General features: G+C 43.5%; 1 protein-coding gene across 1 annotated transcript in view; it reads left to right on the forward strand.

The window, feature by feature from the left end:
* The window catches only part of kcnh3 (potassium voltage-gated channel, subfamily H (eag-related), member 3), a 202614-nt gene that overhangs the window by 123248 nt on the left and 60229 nt on the right, over window positions 1–19137 (forward strand). The window contains exon 3 of the mRNA XM_054746568.2: window positions 8423–8557. Within this exon, the coding sequence (XP_054602543.1) occupies window positions 8423–8557 (135 nt within the window). The remainder of the gene's footprint in view (window positions 1–8422; window positions 8558–19137) is intronic.

The raw sequence follows: 19137 nt of genomic DNA on the forward strand, positions 1-19137 counted from the left end.
GTCCATATTTCCAAAAAGAGTAGTGGTTTCAGGAGAAATGCAGAGAAGTGCTCTGTAGGCTGACAGGACAAGAGCCTTGGGGAAGCAGATAAGGGAGCTGAGAAAAAAGTGTCTGTACTCTCTGAAGGCTGGAGAAAAAGAAGAGAAGAGAGAAGATCTGACCAAGAGGTTCCTAACCTCTAATTGTGTACATAACATATAAGATTAATTCAGTGAAATGTTATTCATTCAGTAATCCATTCATTTTATTATTTTTTATTTTCAGTCATTGTTTTCTATATTACTGAGATGGACTAGCTCTCTGTCCAGGGCGTACCCCACCTGATTGCCCATTGACTGCTGGAGATAAGCACCAGCCCCCACGCGACCCCACGTGGACAAGCGGGTTCAGAAAGTGGATGGATGGATGGATGGATGGATGTTTTCTATATTAGGAGTTTTAAGAAGAATAGTGTCAACAGAAGTCCAGGGGTTTCATTTATAAAGCTTGCTCCTGCAAAAATGGGGTCTGAAAACTGTGTAAAGCCTGATTCATGCTTCCCAGTCAGCTCCAACAGGGAGAGACGCGCACGCACACACAGACATTTTGCCCTGATACTTCTCCGTCTCCTGGGGTGTTGCAAAGCAATTCCCCGCCAGGACAACAGAGGGCATAGCACTGTTCTGTGGTATCCTGTCATGTATCCGATCCAAGGTAGTGTGTTCGTGTGTTTTTTGTATATAAGAGCAACACATTCTCACACCCAAAGTGTCAAAATATGACATGTGTGACCAAGCCTCAATATATGATGGTTCGGGACGCCCCAGCGCGTCAGGAGACTTATCTCATCTCCTGTCACAATCTTGATGCCATCTTCCTGACAAAAATTTGGTTATCTGATAACAGTGCACCACTTCTCATTGAAGCCTCCTCCCCAAATGTCACATCACTGATTGTGCTTCGTCCTGATAGGAGGAGGGGGAGAGGTGTTGCTTCTATCTTTAGAGACAGATTTATTTGTTAACAGTTAGCATGCAGTTACTTTGACTCCTTTGAATATCTTTGCTTTGAAGTTAAAGGTACACCCAAGATATTAGCACTTGTCATTTATAGACCACCAGGGCCTTCTAGAGCATTCATAGATGATTTTACTGAGCTCCTTTCTGTCATCACTATAGATTATGCACACCTTATCATAAGTGGTGTGTTACGCCCCCTCTCTGCAGGTCTAGGAGGATGAGGGGACTAACACAAGCAAATAGGTGTAAAAGTGTGTGTGAGGATAAAGGACGAGGAGGTTCGAGTAAAAACAAAAGGATTTATTAACATAAGGTGTCCGTGGGTAAACGGCATAAATAAGGCTTCGTAATAATAAACTACAACATAAGCAGTCTCACTGCTTATGACAAAGGCTTTCTGCCAAAACGCAAAATATCCCCGGCTCAAAAGTCCTATGGGGATAAAAAGAAAAACACCACAAAGGCTTAACCCTTAACAAGGTGTGTGAAAACACACTCAGAAGGTACCCAGGCTAATCCGGGATCCTTAGTAGAGAACCTAAACATAAATGAGCGAGGGAGAGTCTCAGGCTACTCCTGGATCTCTATCAATAACCTTAAACCCAGCAGGAACGGTGTTAACAGCCTTAAACCTGTCTGGTAACGGTCGCTAAAGTGTCCGTGAGCTAAAGGAGAATCTCTGGCTACTCCAGGATCTCCTCGATGTCTGTTGCGTTCCTCCTTTTAAAGAGCTGGGAGCTGCTTGATCGCTGATGAAGATCAGCTGCTGTCTCTGCTGGCGTGCCTCTCTCCGAGGTCCTGAAAGGGCGCTGGAGCGCTGGAGAGTGTGAGCTGGCCGCTCCTGGCGCTGTCCCTGGTGCTGGATCCCGTGCAGCGGGGACAAAAGGCTCAGGCTAGGATGAGAGGACGGACCGAGGGGACGAGGGTCGTCACATGGTGACATTAATATGTATATTGATAATGCTACCAGCAAATCTGCAGAACAATTTCTTGATGTGCTTGAGTTGTTTGGCCTTAAACAAAATGTCCATGCTCAAGCACACGAGCAGGGCCACACTCTCGACCTAATCTTAACTAGAGACGTTGATGTGTCCAACATCGTTGTTAAAGATGTGGGCCTATCTGATCATTTCTGTGTTTTCTCTGAGACATCAATCTCACCTGCTACACTTCAATCTACAGTTGTTCGCAAAAAAAAAGGTACATAGATTATCACCCTGCTTCAGCTCATACCGAACAGATGAACTTATCAACACGTCCAACATCCAGCTGTGTTAATTCACTCTTAGCCAGCTTCAACTCCAAAACACTTGAAGTCCTTGACGCCATCGCACCTGAAAAGGTCAAAGTCATTTCAGGCAAACAGAAAGCTCCATGGAGGTTCTCTAGATCTGTTACTAATCAAAAGCTAGAATGTAGAAAAGCAGAGCACTGATTCTGGAAAAGTAATCAACCAGTTCACTATCAGACCTTCAAAATGCAGCTGCGTACTTAAAATGCGGAGATAAAAAAGGCAAGACAAGCCTTTTTCTCAAAAGTCATCAATGATAATATTAACAATTCTCATGTTCTGTTTGCTACTGTCGAGAGGCTAACTAATCTCCCAACACAGTTAGCCCCGAACTTCACATCTCAGACCAGATGTGATGAGTTTGCATATTTCTTCAATGAAAAAATCACAAATATTAAATTAGCTTCTAAAGAAGAGGAAACTAGATCCCTCAGTGTTGAACAACTACCGAACAATCTCTAATCTCCCTCTGATTGGAAAAATCATTGAAAATGTGGTAATGATCCAAATTATTTAGAGTCAAATAATATTATGGACGGTCTTCAGTCAGGCTTTAGACAGCACCACAGCACAGAGACTGCACTGATCAAGGTATTAAACGGCATTCGTCTCAACACTGATTCAGGTAAAGCATCTGTCCTGATGATTCTTGACCTCAGTGGAGCTTTGATACTGTGGACCACAACATCCTTCTGTACAGACTCACAAACTAGGTGGGACTGGCAGGCACAGTGCTTGGCTGGTTCCAGTCCTATCTCAAAGACAGGAGCTATGTTGACTCTATTAGAGATTATTACCAATCAAAGCGGATCACCATGACATGTGGGTTCCCCCAAGGCTCAGTTCTAGGACCACTACTCTTTAATCTCTATATGCTCCCCCGGGTCAGTTCATATTTAAAAACAAGATTACCTTTCATAGCTATGCTGATGACACCCGGATCTACCTGGCCTTATCACCTAGTGACTGTCGGCCACTGGACTCACTCTGTCAGTGTCTAGAACAACTAAACGACTGGATGCAGTCAAACTTTCTTCAACTAAACAAAGACAAGACCGAAGTTATTGTCTTTTGAAACAAGAAGGATAGAATAGATGTTATTGCTCAGATAGACTTCAGGGGAATAAAGACAAACCCCAGATTAGAAATCTTGGTTATTATTGACTACGACCTGAGCTTCTCTGGACATATTAAGGCTATAACCAAATCAGCGTTTAATCACCTTCATCAAATAGCAAAAGGTCTCATGTCCAGACAAGATCTAGAGAAACGTATTCATGCTTTTATTTCTAGTCAGCTGGACTATTGCAATGGTCTCCTAACTGTGAAGCAACTGCAGCATGTTCAGAATGCTGCTGCAAGTGTCTTAACAAGAGAACGGAGCACATCACTCCTGTTCTTAGATCCCTACACTGGTTACCAGTAAACTACAGAAGAGATTTCAAAGTGCCCCTATTAGTTTATGAATCACTCAAAGGCATGGGACCAAAATACATGTCTGATCTCATTCCTGTATATACACCCAATAGGGCTCTGAGATCCCTTGGAAACTATCAGCTGGTAGAACCTCGGGTCAGAGCCAAACATGGTGGAGATGCATTTAGTTACTATGCTGCTTACATATGAAATCAGCTTCCCCATGACCTCAGATCTGCCCCAACCCTAGTGTTGTTTAAAACTAAACTAAAACCCTAAAGCCTGATTCATGCTTCTCCGTCTGCGTCAGTGTGGAGACATGAAACGTCTTTGCGGGCCTGCCGGAGAGCTCCGCAAGAACGGACAGAGTCGAACTCTCTTTTCTAAACATCCGTCAGTCGAGACGGACAATGCAAGCTTGTGATTGGTCAGGACGCCGCTGTCGTCTACACCGCCGCCATTGTGCCCTCAAAAACATAAAGAGAGCTGAGGATAACAAGCGGCAGACACGGAGCAGCTTGAAGAATACCTTGCGAAAAAACTCTAAAAACATGAATGTTTAATTCCCCGTGACTGGAGGAGTGAAAAGATGCACAGCAAGCGTTTTATTTGTGGACAGAAATTACAGGAAACGTGGGTTTAGAGGTGGCGAGCGCATGAAGAGGTGGAGGAGGATGAGAGACAAATTTGTCTGTTAAAAAGTCTCTTATATACAAAAAACAATATAAACACACTATCTTGGACCGATACATGACAGGATACCACAGAACAGCGCTACGCCCTCTGCTGTCCTGCCGGGCAATTGCTTTGCATCAATCCCCAGGAGACGGAGAAGTATGAAAGCAAAACGCTTCCATCAATCCGTGTGTGTCTGTCCCAGTTGGAGCTGACGGAGAAGCATGAATCAGGCTTAATGCACTCAACAGCCTTTGAATGAATTGTTTCTTATGCTGCGTCGTCTCCACTGTAACCTGCGCTGTAACTTTGTCTTCTCCTTTAGCTCTAAACTGTAATTCCATCTGTGTGTATTTTAATTTGTGTTTTTATGTGTTTTCATATCATGTCCTGCTAATTGTAAAGCACATTGAATGCCTCTGTGTTTGAAATGTGCTCTATAAATAAAGCTGCCTTGCCTAGACAAAACAGACTCTAACCTGTAGAGTGAAAAAATCATTTTATGAAACAGAATAATTCATTTTATTAAGGATAAAGTCTCATCTTCTGGTGAAGACCTTGTAGCTGTCATGGTCTGTGTCTGCATCTCCCTAATGTGTCTCCTTGTGTGCTCCATTTCCCCCTAAGAATCCCCCTTATGTGTCTCTTTGTGTTCCTCATGTGTCCCCTGGTCTTCAGCCCTCCAGATATCTCTCCCAGGTCCTGTGTTCCTTTAGTCTTCCCCAGTCACCCCTCTGCAGTTTTTATAGTTTCAGCTTTTCATTTTATTAGTCTCTTTAGTGTGCTTTTTCCCACCGGTGTTTGTAGTTTTCCTTCCCCTTAGAATATTGGTTATGTGGTTGCTTTTCTTGTCTTTAGGTTTTATTCTTAGGTCATGTTAGTTTCCTCCCTGATTTGTTAATTGCTTTCACCTGGTTCTCTCTCCACACACCTGCAGCCCATCATGCCCCAGTGTATATAAGCCCTGTCTCAGGCCCTGTCCACACGTAGCCGGGGATCTGCCAAAACTTAGATATTTTTCTACGTTTTGGCCTGTCATCCACACAAAAATGGAGTTTTTTCACACGAAAACGGATCTTTTTAAAAACTCCAGCCAAAGTGAAGATCTGTGTTTTCTCCGTTTTGGGTGTCTGCGTGTGGACAGACAAAACCGGAGTTTTAAGGTCCGCAACGTCACTTTCCGCGACAAAAAAACAAAAAAACTAACATCACATGTGCGACCTGTGTTTACACTAGCCGACAGCATGGATGCCCTCAGAGCTGCGCTCGCTTTATCAATTGTCCAAGCGCTTCTTGCTTGTTTGTTTTTGCAAGCGGAATTACTGCTCCTTGCGGAAGACCACAGACGAAGGACGAGGTTAAGAACGGGGGACGTACTGCCGCCTACAGGTCTGGCATGTCCTTAACAACGTATTTATCCGGGTACGTGCGGACAGTTTTTTTTTAAATGAGGTGGTGTGGATGCAAGTTTTTGGAGGAGCGGCTGTTCGTTTTTTAAAAAACCCGGCTACGTGTGGACTAGGCCTCAGTGTCTTGTCGGTCCATTGTTTGTGTCAGCGTTGTTTTGTGCTCTATGTGAGCTTTTGTTCTTGTCTCCAGGTTTTGTGCTCTAAGTGAGCTTTCGGTCTCCTTTTGTTCAGGACTTTTGTTTTTGGCTTCCTGCCCTTTTTGGATTTTTTGTTCATCATTCTAATAAAAGGATTTACTTTTTATAATGCTCCTGCCTCGTGTCATCTGGGGTATAATAATAATAATAATAATGCATTGAACTTATATAGCGCTTTTCTAGACACCCAAAGACGCTTTCACACACTCTCACATTCACACACTGCTAGTGATGGTAAGCTACTTGTAGCCACAGCCGCCCTGAGGAGGTCTGACAGACGCGAGGCTGCCATTTGGCGCCGTCGGCCCCTCTGACCACCACTAACACAGGCAAGTTGGGTTAAGTGTCTTGCCCAAGGACACAACAGCGGGATACCCCTGGCGGGAGCTGGAATCGAACCCATGACCCTCCGATAATGAGGCAACCTGCTCTACCACCTGAGCTACTGCTGCCCAAGGGTGCCTTGTTTTGACTTGGAGCCAGCATGGTACCTGATAGTATCTTGGGTCCTAACCACCTCCTTACCCTTCAACGTGACAGTAGCTTCCAGCACAGATAAACAGGAAAGAGATTGTTGTGACCAATACCCAGATGGCCAGCTTATAGAGACGATCAACAAGGTCATTGTTTTGGTATGAAGAGGCACACAATATTCTGGGCAGAAGACTTTTGCTGGACACTTCCATGTCAGGTGACCTCTGACCTTAAGGCCTGTCCTGCACTACACACCCATGGTTAAGAACAAGCAGAATTGCAGGTCATGCAGGTGTAACTTGAGAAGTCATAAAAAAAATTAAACAATACAGCAAGTTAAACGCAATCATGTATGATAACAGACAACTTTATATGTATGTCTAAAACACAAGCTTTCTCCTCTCCCATTTTCGGTTTGGGGTGTAAGGGCTTGTAGCACAATGCATTATGGGATACCGGCCTAAGTCTGCAGAAGGATGCGTTGACACGCCCTCAATAAAATGGATGAAGTAAGAACACATCTTGGAACTTTGAGCGTATTTTCCATGATACGTTCTCAGGGCTGTAACAGTACCTGGGCCAACGTCGATGACGTGTCACAAGGACACGAGTACACAAGTGCAGACGAGTATGCGTACTGAGAAACATCCGCTATCATCAAAATGTTCACACTAACCAAGAGAGCAGTAAAATGTGCATGTGTCTTTTGTCCATTTTTCCAAAAGCATTTCTCAGTGTTCCTGCTTTGGAAGAGCTGAGGTCAGCACCTCTGCAAAAGCCCTGCATAATAAAAAGGGTGCCTTGTTTTGACTTGGAGCCAGCATGGTCCCTGAAATATGGCCAGAGGGTTGCCTGTTTTATTTCAGCTTCTGCAGCTCCTGTTGGGTTTTATAAGTGCTCAGACACCCATCATTCAGTAAATGACATCACGCCAGTTACTGCGATGCAAGTAAAGGTGATTTGTTACTTTCTGCCTTTGCTGGAGAGAGACTACTTTAGCAGGCTTACCCTCCTGTTCTGCTCAAAAAGGGCAATCCAGCCTGTGTGTGCTTTCATTCACACAGTTCTTCTGCATGTTGGGCATCAGTCTCTGAGCCACAGCTTTGTTCAGGGTGCCAAAAACGCAACAATGAGTCAGAGATCAAAGTTCATCGTAGTCTGATTTCATTCTCTGTGCAGTTTCTTATTAATAAATGAACTGTTTCATAAAAATCAGGTTAATATTTTATGATATTAAATATACAATTTTAAGAAACTGCTAATTGTCAGAGGAACCCATTTCTGCCTCTTTGATCAAGCCGTCGTTCTCGTTAAAGACGAGGCTAGACAGTTTCTTGTGCATGTACATTTTGTTGTTCTTCCTATTTCTGGTTGAGGTGTGACTTTCAAGTTTTCTGTCACATTTAGTGCCTCTGGAGCACCTTTACATTAATAAAATAGTACACATAAAATATGTCAGGCCATTGAAGAAAAGGCTCTTCTTATCAGCTCATTCGTCATAATCTGCATGACTGTCATCAAAAATAGAGCTGTTATTTTTCCCTTCAGGGCACAATTAAGGCCCAAAGTCATACCAACAATTCTGAGGCATGTTAGGAAGAAACATTAGAGGAGGAGCAAAGATTAGGTCAAGGAAATGAGACCGTCACTTCCATCCAGCGTTAGTAGGAGCGCGAGGTCTTTGGCAAATAAGACAGATGAGCTTTTGATTTGGCTGGACCAACATTCCTCCATTGTGGCAAGCAAATCTTCTGGGGTGTTAATTAAAGATGAACAAATGTGTTTATTAGTGAAACATCTTACACCACACCACCTTCCCCCATTAGGAGGTGGCATGGGAGAACTAAGACTAGCTAATTCTGTTGTAAATGTGTGTGTGTGAATGGATGAATGATACACTGTAGTGATTAAATGCACGAAACATGCATTTACTGTGAGCTTTTCATTTATTTTCCCTCCAGGTACAAAGTTTTGGTGTCTTCTGGACATTGTACCCATTAAGAATGAAAAGGGAGACGTGGTTCTATTCCTTGTGTCCCACAAAGACATCACTGACAAGAAGACAGAGCAGGATCCTGAACAGGGACCCGACACTGGTGAGTGGGGAGAAACAAGACCTCCTCTCTGTGGTGAGGTGAAAACAAGGATGTGTCTGCATGCGGTTCTCCGCTGGGATTAGACAGTTTTTATCAAACACAAAAGTCAAACTTGTGTAAGTCTAGTTTGCTCTGCTTTTCTTGGTAACTGCACATTTCACTTCCCAGCATGGATTGCTTAACCTTCAAAATTATTCTGACGCTGAAAGGAGCCGTTTGAGTCACAACAGACATGTTTCCATTACCAGAACTCCAGGGTCAATCCTGGGATGGGGAACTTGGCCAGGAGATAGGATGTCCCAGTCCTCTCAGCTGTTGTGTCTCCATTCAAATCCAGTCCTTTCAGAACTTCTACAGAAGTCAGAACTGCTTTGGCTGTGAGTGATGTCACTGATCAGCCCCAAAAACCACCCAAAGTAACATTAATAATATTAAAAGCATTTATTTTGTAGAAGTTCATCTTTTTTCTGTCCATTCAGAGGGCGAGAGCAGCTCTGAGTTTTGTGAGACAAGCCCCGTTAATTACGTCTGTGGGAGAATTTCCATGTTTTGCCCAACAGCTGTGGAGGAATTCCGGTGTCAGGAGTTAGTTTTTAAAAGCGATTGGTGCTTCTTTTTCATTTTTCTTTTTTTTTTTTTTTTTTTTTTTGCTTCCATTCTGCTTCTAATTTTACTGCTGCCAGTTGTTTTGGACGTCTGCTGATGTCGTTTTCTACTGAGTTACAACCAATCAGCGGGAGTTAACCGGAGGTTCCGCTCAGCTGCTCCACCGGGCCGTTCGGAGTACTGTACCCACTCCAGAGCAGACACTCAGAAGGTTCCTGAAAACGGCCTGAAAAACGGTAGAAAAGTAGTCATATTTGCGATTTTTTCTTTTCACCACCAAAATCGGTCATTTTTAAATTAGAGGCCCAGGTGAGAAACTCTAAACATTTTTTTTTAGATCTTCTGCTGTTTGTATTGAAGTCAAAAGGTGATTCAGACATGTGAATAAAACAGTTTCACTTTCTCACTGAACTTCAAAGTGTAGAAAACAAAAACATTTAGTATGTTTGTGTACCTGGCTGGAGCCGAGGCACCATCAAACTCGTTGTAGTTTCATTATCTGGTCTTTTCAGTTCTGCGACGGCTAAGGAGCAAGATGAAGAGGCAACTCTCTGGAACCAGTTATGGATCAGCTCCTGCAGCCTGAAATCCTCGGAGAAACTCAGGACGTTGGTATTTTTAGATTGTCTGTCTGATGTGGACTTTGTGTTGGGGTCAGATTATTCTGTTTCCTCTACTTCTCCTGATATATTTTACTGCATGTGGCAGCGAGTCCCTGGAGCTCCTCAGTCATCCACAGCGATCGCTCCAAAAGCTGCAGATACACACATGCCAAAATCAGGAGCCCAATATATAATCTCACATCAACATCATGAATATCACATGAGTTCTGCTCACTGGCTCTAAGTATTTGATGGTACCTGGGCTCCAGCCAGCAGCTACTGCTGGGGCAAGTGTAGCTCAAAAGGTTGTCCAGTAATCAGAAGGTTGCAGGTTTGATCCCGGCTCTGAACAGAGAATTCTGCTGTTGTGTCCTTGGGCAAGACACTTAACCCCCATTGCCTGCTGCTGGTGGTGGTCGGAGGGACCGGTAGTACTCAGCAGCCTCGCCTCTGTCAGTGCGACCCAGGGCAGCTGTGGCTACACTGTAGCTCATCACCATCAGCTTGTGAATGTGTGTGTGAACGGGTGAATGACACACTGTAGTGTAAAGCACTTTGGAGTCCTCTGACTCTGAAAGGTGCTGTACAAGTGCGGGTCATTTATCATCATAAACATACTAATTGTTTTTGTTTTCTACACAGTAAAGCTTGGTTTATGCTTGACGCATTTACTTTCCGCGCAGTGATGCGGCTTGCGGATGGAACGCGCTTCACAACTTGCAGCGTTTATGGTTCATGCAGCTTGTCTCTGCGGTGAGCCAATATTCTCCCAAACTGTAGGGGGCAGCATGGAGCTCTACGACATGCATCCAACACTACACCATAGTAGAAGTAGAAATGACTGTTTACAACATGGCATTCCAGCATTTTTTAACAGCGTCGTGTCTTTTCCGACAGTGCGAGCTATTTCTCTCCAAGAATTATTAACAACATGTTGAACACGGTGATCTCTGAGAGCTGAATCATACAAACGTCTGTATTTACAAACCTCTGCCATACTAGTTCTTGCCAGTCCGCCATGTTTTTCTGTGTCCGACCAGCCACGTGGTTAGAAATTTCCTAGGTGTGCGGTGCGGAAATTTTGGGCCGTTTGGAGGCGTGGTGGAGGGGCGTGGTTGTTGAAATGACGCAATTTTGCTGCGCGGAGCCGTGCGGACCTCACGGACGCGTCAATCATAAACCAAACTTAAGAAAGTCAAACTGTGTTTTATTCACTGGTTGACCTTTTGACTTCACTACAAACAGCACAAGATCTAAAGACATGTTTCTCACCTGGGCCACTAATGAAGGAATTTGGTGGTGAAAAATAAAAATCATAAATTTGACTTTTTTTCTCCTAAATGAAACCCTGATATCGCCAAAAGCATTATTATTTTTTGCAGATGTTACAAGATCAAAAACTGTGTGAGTCATTGGGACGTTTTTGTTCACTGGGGTGATAAGAGGATGTAGGGCTGGGCAAAAAAATCGAAAATTTATCATCATCAAAATTTCTGACTCTAATCGAGATAATTTTTTCCACGTCAATAAATTTGTTAATTAAAAAGAAGAAAAGAAGCTGTACCACCTTGAGTCATGTAAAAATGTGACTCAACATAATACATGTGACAGCCTCATCTAGTGGACAGATTTTGTTTCTGCACATACCTGTAGTTATCGTCCACCTATCGTTATCGAGGCTAAAACCTCAATATATTGCAATACTGATTTTAGGTCACATCGTCCTGCCCTAAGACGGTGGTAACTTTTAAATATGTTGCTACACAAAAACTATTGTCGCTAAAATGACCATAACATGACCAAGACTAATTTATAATAAATGCCCCAGACAGAAAAGTTGTGTTATTGGAAAAAAAAAATGTTTTGTGTATTTTTCAGAAATTACAGCAATGACTTTGAGTAATCAAGCTGGCTAATCCTCAAAATGACTAAAGTTTTTATCGATTTGAGCACGACTGAAGTTGTTTAACAGATTTATGAAAAAAGCAAATAAAATGAATGTATACATTTTTAAAGTCCTTTTTACGAGTGAACGTTATTATCCCCTAAAGTCACATGGGTATAGTGAATTAAAGTGATGCCTTAGGATTATTGGTAGAGGAAGCAAAAAACAATTAAACCTCAATTATTAATTTTAATTTAAATGATTATAAACGGCTCCCCTGAATGAGACGAGCATGCTGCACTGTAACCGTTCAGTCAGAGATTACACACAGCTCCCTGCTCCTTCTGAAACGTGATAGCGCAGACGCCTGATGAGGGAAGCCACATTCTGAATTACTGTGGAGACTTTGGGAGTTCATTAGAAGCTAGGGGAGTCTGTATTTTGCACAATGTTTAGTATGCAACTGCTGGTGCTTTCAATGAAGCAAATAAGGTATTTTATACAGGGAGTGCAGAATTATTAGGCAAGTTGTATTTTTGAGGAATAATTTTATTATTGAACAACAACCATGTTCTCAATGAACCCAAACAACTCATTAATATCAAAGCTGAATGTTTTTGGAAGTAGTTTTTAGTTTGTTTTTAGTTGTAGCTATTTTAGGGGGATATCTGTGTGTGCAGGTGACTATTACTGTGCATAATTATTAGGCAACTTAACAAAAACAAATATATACCCATTTCAATTATTTATTTTTACCAGTGAAACCAATATAACATCTCCACATTCACAAATATACATTTCTGACATTCAAAAACAATACAAAAACAAATCAGCGACCAATTTAGCCACCTTTCTTTGCAAGGACACTCAAAAGCCTGCCTTCCATGGATTCTGTCAGTGTTTTGATCTGTTCACCATCAACATTGCGTGCAGCAGCAACCACAGCCTCCCAGACACTGTTCAGAGAGGTGTACTGTTTTCCCTCCTCGTAAATCTCACATTTGATGATGGACCACAGGTTCTCAATGGGGTTCAGATCAGGTGAACAAGGAGGTCATGTCATTAGTTTTTCTTCTTTTATACCCTTTCTTGCCAGCCACGCTGTGGAGTACTTGGACGCGTATGATGGAGCATTGTCCTGCATGAAAATCATGTTTTTCATGAAGGATGCAGACTTCTTCCTGTACCACTGCTTAAAGAAGGTGTCTTCCAGAAACTGGCAGTTGGACTGGGAGTTGAGCTGGACTCCATCCTCAACCCGAAAAGGCCCCACAAGCTCATCTTTGATGATACCAGCCCAAACCAGTACTCCGCCTCCACCTTGCTAGCGTCTGAGTTGGACTGGAGCTCTCTGCCCTTTACCAATCCAGCCACGGGCCCATCCATCTGGCCCATCAAGACTCACTCTCATTTCATCAGTCCATAAAACCTTAGAAAAATCAGTCTTGAGATATTTCTTGGCCCAGGCTTGACGTTTCAGCTTGTGTGTCTTGTTCAGTGGTGGTCGTCTTTCAGCCTTTCTTACCTTGGCCATGTCTCTGAGTATTGCACACCTTGTGCTTTTGGACACTCCAGTGATGTTGCAGCTCTGACATTTGGCCAAACTGGTGGCAAGTGGCATCTAGGCAGCAGCACGCTTAACTTTTCTCAGTTCATGGGCAGTTATTTTGCGCCTTGGTTTGTCCACACGCTTCTTGCGACCCTGTTGACTATTTTGAATGAAACACTTGATTGTTCGATGATCACGCTTCAGAAGCTTTGCAATTTTAAGACTGCTGCATCCCTCTGCAAGATATCTCACTATTTTTGACTTTTCTGAGCCTGTCAAGTCCTTCTTTTGACCCATTTTGCCAAAGGAAAGGAAGTTGCCTAATAATTATGCACACCTGATATAGGGTGTTGATGTCATTAGACCACACCCCTTCTCATTACAGAGATGCACATCACCTAATATGCTTAATTGGTAGTAGGCTTTCAAGCATATACAGCTTGGAGTAAGACAACATGCATGAAGAGGATGATGTGGACAAAATATTCATTTGCCTAATAATTCTGCACTCCCTGTAAACTGTTTGTTATTAGGTCAAATTTATCTGTTCAACAAATTCCTGCTCAGTCTGTGAAGCCTCCTCATTCCCATTGAACCATTATTTTTTGGAAGATTCTGTTGATTTTTGTTTCACTCAGCGTATACAAAAGAGAACTGATTTATTTAGTCCATCAAAACTTTTGACGGTCATGTAGAAAATTGGTGATGTTTTCCAGGCTGCTACATTTTGTATTCTGAATCCTGTTACAGTATTTGTGCCAGTGTTTCTACTTGAAGCTGTCATTTTGGTTCCAGTCCCTGACAACAAAGTTATTTTAAACGGAAAAAAGGATTCCACAAGTGCATGACAGTCTTGTCTGCTCTGGCCTCCCAAATCCCCCTAGGTCATAGCGGATGGCTGTTCATACTGAGACAGGTGCTGCTGGAGGTTTCTCCCTGGTAAAGGGGTTTTCCTCTCCACTGTTGCAACATGCTTGCGTAGTATCAAGAGCAGCTGTAAAGTCTCTGACACAACAGAGTGAATGCTAAAACTATATGCTACCACTTTACAATAAGACTTCCTTTTGTTATTTATAAATGTTTATTTAGCATGATGAATAGCTAAACTACCATGTTTTGTGAAATTAAAATATAAACTGGTCAAAAGACAACATGATTTTTCCAAAGAGCTAACTTCACCGCCCAACCAGCTCTGTTATTAGACGTACCATGTGTCCTGAGTGACTGACATGTGCATGAGTCTTCAGGACAATAAAGAAAGAAAAACAGCTCAACCAAACAGCTTCGTCGACTGCTGTCGGAAGGGAGGGGCAGAGAGGCTTTTCGGCGTGCCTCTGTCCATGGTGCTGAAATGAAGGGAGTTGGAGATTGAGCAGGAGTTGTGGGTTCTGCAAGTGGAGCTCCAGCCCCCAGGGTCGGGAAGGTGGTGGCTGTAGCAACCTTATAAAATACAGGAAGCCAGTGCAGGAACTCCAGCACCGGAACGATGTGCTGCCCACATCCTCTGCTTAGACAACAAGCCGCAGTACCCAGATAATGCGTTTGAAGACTGGCTCGCTCTGCTTATAAGTGTCTCAGTCCTGCGGATAGCAGTTGGGCACATGCCTTCGTGAAGTGACAAGATTACAGAAGTGGTTTTCTGTTATCATCGCCACAATGTAACACGTACAGCCACTTTACAGTGGCCCTTCATACTGAGCATGCATGTAGTGGAGAGGACAGTGCATACAGAATAAGCTGTGCTGCAGGGTTATTGTCCATTCCTGCAGCCATTTTTTATATCCTGTTTTTTCTCCGTCTGCTTCACTCCTGCAAGCACGTTTTTACACTGGTTGGACTTCTGAATGTTTTTGTTTTCCACTTGGACTGCCGGTAAAAATCAGCTGCCTCTGGAGTCCCACCGGCCAAAAAGACCCAAATAGGGCTTTTTCTTCAGCCATGACAGGCACCGACCACCCCACTCCACAGCTCTGGTTAGCCGCCTTAACAATGGAAGCATGGAACATGGCCCACTTGGACTCAGTGTCTCTCACCTCCCCCTGGATGCATTCAGAATTCTGTCAGAGGAGGTCATTGAAGCTCTTTCTTACATTAAACTTTTCCAGTAGTTCCCAGCAGACCCTCACAATACATTTGGGCCTTCCAGGTTTGACCGGTCATACTGCTGTCACCCACTTGAGTATTGAAGTCTGGGAATGAGGGAGTCACTAGAAGGAGCGCTCTCCAGTACCCGTTCCAAAGACTCCGAAGAGGGTGGCTAGTTTGGTGCATGAGCACAAACCACAGTCAGTTTTAGAAAGGACTCTAGGCATACATTTATAAATGAGGCCAAGAAAAGACGGGACCACAGAAGATGAGCAGAATAACTGAAATGTGGGAAAGACCAGTGATTGACAGATGGAGAGGACTTGGATGATTACACTCTTCTGTACATGACACACAAATAAAGCTAAATGTAATGCACTAAAAACAGCAAGGTGCCAATGAGATTTTAACATTTACAATCACTGTTGCGTTCCTCTGCTATGCAGTGAGAGTCTGGGCTCACTTGCATGTAGCACTTAGCACAGTGTGACGTGCCTTTTCTAACGGGTTAGCTATGCTGGATGAGGATAAATGCAGGAAACACAAACAATTAAAACATGAGAGAGCAAAGAAGGAGAGCAACAAGGAGTCTGAGGCTGATTTTTGGAGTACAGTTTACTAAATTGTGCTGACAAACGCTTTTAAAGCCAGATTTGGTGCATTCAGACACATGCATACACTTTTACCGTAATTTCCGAACTATAGAGGGCACCTCAATATAAGCCGCACCAACAAAAATAAAGGTTTTCTACACACACACACGCCGCACTCAAATACAAGCCGCGGCGCAGCAGCCACATGCAGGTCTCCGGCGCACAGCGCATGTACGGCCATAACATAAGATAATTAGACAGAAAGACGCTACACTGAGGTTTTTCGTTGTTGTTTTAATTCAACAAAACGAATTTTAAACACGGGTGAACGTGCCTGCAAGTTTAGAAAAGAAAACAGCACTGATAGCATTCATATTTCTGGATGGTTATAAAATACAAACTGACATGTTATTACTGGTAATTTGCATGTTTAGAAGAAAAGAACAGCGCTGACACAGCAATAATAAGCCCTGGATGATTAGAAAATAAAAGCTGCACACAAAACATGCCTGGTTAATAAATAAAACACACTTTTCTACCAGAAGAAGTCATTCGCTCTCATCTTCCTGTTGCGCACTAAAGCCATTAAAGTCCTCTTCTTCAGTGTCGGAGTTGAACAGCCTCCGAAGAGCTTCGTCACATACCTTTTCTGTGGCGATGTCAGTGTCGCTCTCCGTGTTGCTGTCATCATCCCCGGGTGAAGCTAGCTTGAATGAGTTCTTCCCGCTGCCATCTCCAGCGCCGAACCATGGATTCATTCATGCCAAGCTTACGTGCGCTAGCACTGTTTCCCTCCTTTACGGCCAGATCGATGGCCTTCAACTTAAATGTGGCATCATATGAACTCATACATGTAGTTACCATGATGAGGGGATATGGATTTGAAAAAAAGTCTTTGTGGTGCCGGCTGCTTGCATGTGCTAAATTAAAATGAGCACTTTCTTCGATCTCCACTTTGGACTTCCACTTGTTTCACTTTCTGCTAAAGCGCCCCCTGGCCGGTGAAGGAAAGTCTTCATTAAAGCCGCACCTCATTATAAGCTGCATGGTTCAAAGCGTGGGAAAAAGTAGTGGCTTGTAGTCCGGAAAATATGGTAACCAACTTTATAAATTATTTAAACCATGGCCAGACATCCCTTGAGAATGTAACGAGATGTTTCAGAAATGTATCACCATCCATGAATGAACAGAATATGGCCTGTATTTGATATAGCACCTTCTAGAGTCCTGGAACCCCCCAAGGCGCTTTACAACACAATCAGTCATTCACCCATTCACACACACATTCACACACTGGTGAGGATGAGCTACGATGTAGCCACAGCTGCCCTGGGGCGCACTGATAGAGGCGAGGCTGCCGAGCACTGGCGCCACCGGTCCCTCCGACCACCACCAGCAGGCAACGTGGGTTAAGTGTCTTGCCCAAGGACACAACGACAGCGACAGACTGAGCGGGGCTCGAACCTGCAACCTTCCGATTACGGGGCGAGCACTTAACTCCTGTGCCACCGTCGCCCCATGTTACAAGCCATCTTCTCAGGCCAGCCTAACTCTTCCAAAGATGTTACGTCTCAGGGTTGACTTGCGAGGGCATGACACCAGCCACTCTTTAAAACGCCCACACTCTGTAGAAGCTGGTGAGCAATCACCGCTAGCCTAGACTCTGATTCTGGCAAAACCAACTTTATGCAGCTCAAGGGAGACTCAGTTTACTCACAACGCACCCTCAGTCCATGAAGCTTATGTACACTTCAGGTTAAGACCCTTTCCAGCTGTTCCTTTTCATGCTGAGGAGACAACTGACTTTACCTGTAGCCTAGAATGGAGGAAACAACATATCAATAACACCTAGGGATGGCATTTACAACCAGCATCTCACCTTTGCTCGGTTACCGACAGGAGGAGACCCCCCTCGTAAATCCTTTTTTCGTTCCTCAAATCCGAGGAACTAGGTTTTATTTCACACAGATGAAAAAAGAATAATAGTCCAAACAAAATCCCGACAAAGCGGGTTGAAAAGTGAAACAACTCTTTGCCAATAAACCGAGTTATAGCAAAGTTGAGCTGAATAAGCTCTCCAAAAATGACACTAGGTCGGATTATCACAAACAAAAAGCTCAAAGCAAAAGCTTCCTTCTTTCCATCTCTCTACCTCACACACTCTTCCCATCAAAGGCCCTCTCTCCTAAAAACTCTCAAAAGCCTTTCTCCAAAAAGCTCAGTCCATGACTGACTGACTCTCACTTATCCCATCAAGCTCATCTTTGAACAGACCCAATATCTTCCTTTTATTCACTCTGTCCCCCCTCCCTCACAGTCATTTCTTTGTTTGCTGCTTCAGACTTCAGACTTCCTGGTCACGTGTTCCTCTTCTTCTTGTTACTTCTCCAACGGCCCCGAAGAGACCACAAATCTTGGATGTCATGATGTCCCCTTTTCTTCTCCCAGTCTTCATCCGTTCACTTGTTTCTTCTTCTCAGCGCCTCCTGCAGGCTTTCCTCTCTTCTCCTTTGGGATTACATCACCTCCTCTTGTAGCTATTGGTCAGTAGAGGGGGATGTGGCATGATTACCCCTTCCTTTTCTTCTGCCCAGGATCAACTGGTCATCTCCAGCATTAGCTGGACAATATGTCGTATTTATATGTTTATAGTATCTTGACCAACTCCACTGAGGATAAAAGATAACATACATGTTTACTCCCAACATCTGTTCAGCTCAAAACAGGTCATATCCACAACATGAATCGTTTGACCATATCAGCAGGGTGAAGGCACATCACTAATTTACAACATCACAGTTCAGGGGGCTAGACGGCTGCCTGGACACACACACACACACACAGACACAAACATGATAAGAGAAGGTAACAGCCTTTAGCTTGGTTTCACACACACATGGATACACCTTGTAGAGCCTAGAATTGATTTCACATAATGAGAGACATAATCCAGACTTAATTCCATACATTAACAAGTCTGATTATACTCCATACAACAGAATCCATACAACAGAATCCATCCTTCAGAACGTGAACACAGTCCCCTCCTCCACTCTATTCCTCGGTCTGCCAACAGCAAAAGCACGTTGAGCACGGTGCTCCACCGACCCTGAGACCTCAGCTCCTTCAGTGTTTATTAGCCAGTCCCTTTATCATTGTGATTGCACAGTTCTTTAGTTCTTCAGTTTTGGCTTGAAGCTAAATCTTTTGCTGTTACTCTGGTTTGTGAAGTCTTCAACATAAAACGGGAATAAATAAAT

This window comes from Nothobranchius furzeri, chromosome 14 (assembly GCF_043380555.1).
Source record: "Nothobranchius furzeri strain GRZ-AD chromosome 14, NfurGRZ-RIMD1, whole genome shotgun sequence".
Taxonomy (NCBI): Eukaryota; Metazoa; Chordata; class Actinopteri; order Cyprinodontiformes; family Nothobranchiidae; genus Nothobranchius; species Nothobranchius furzeri.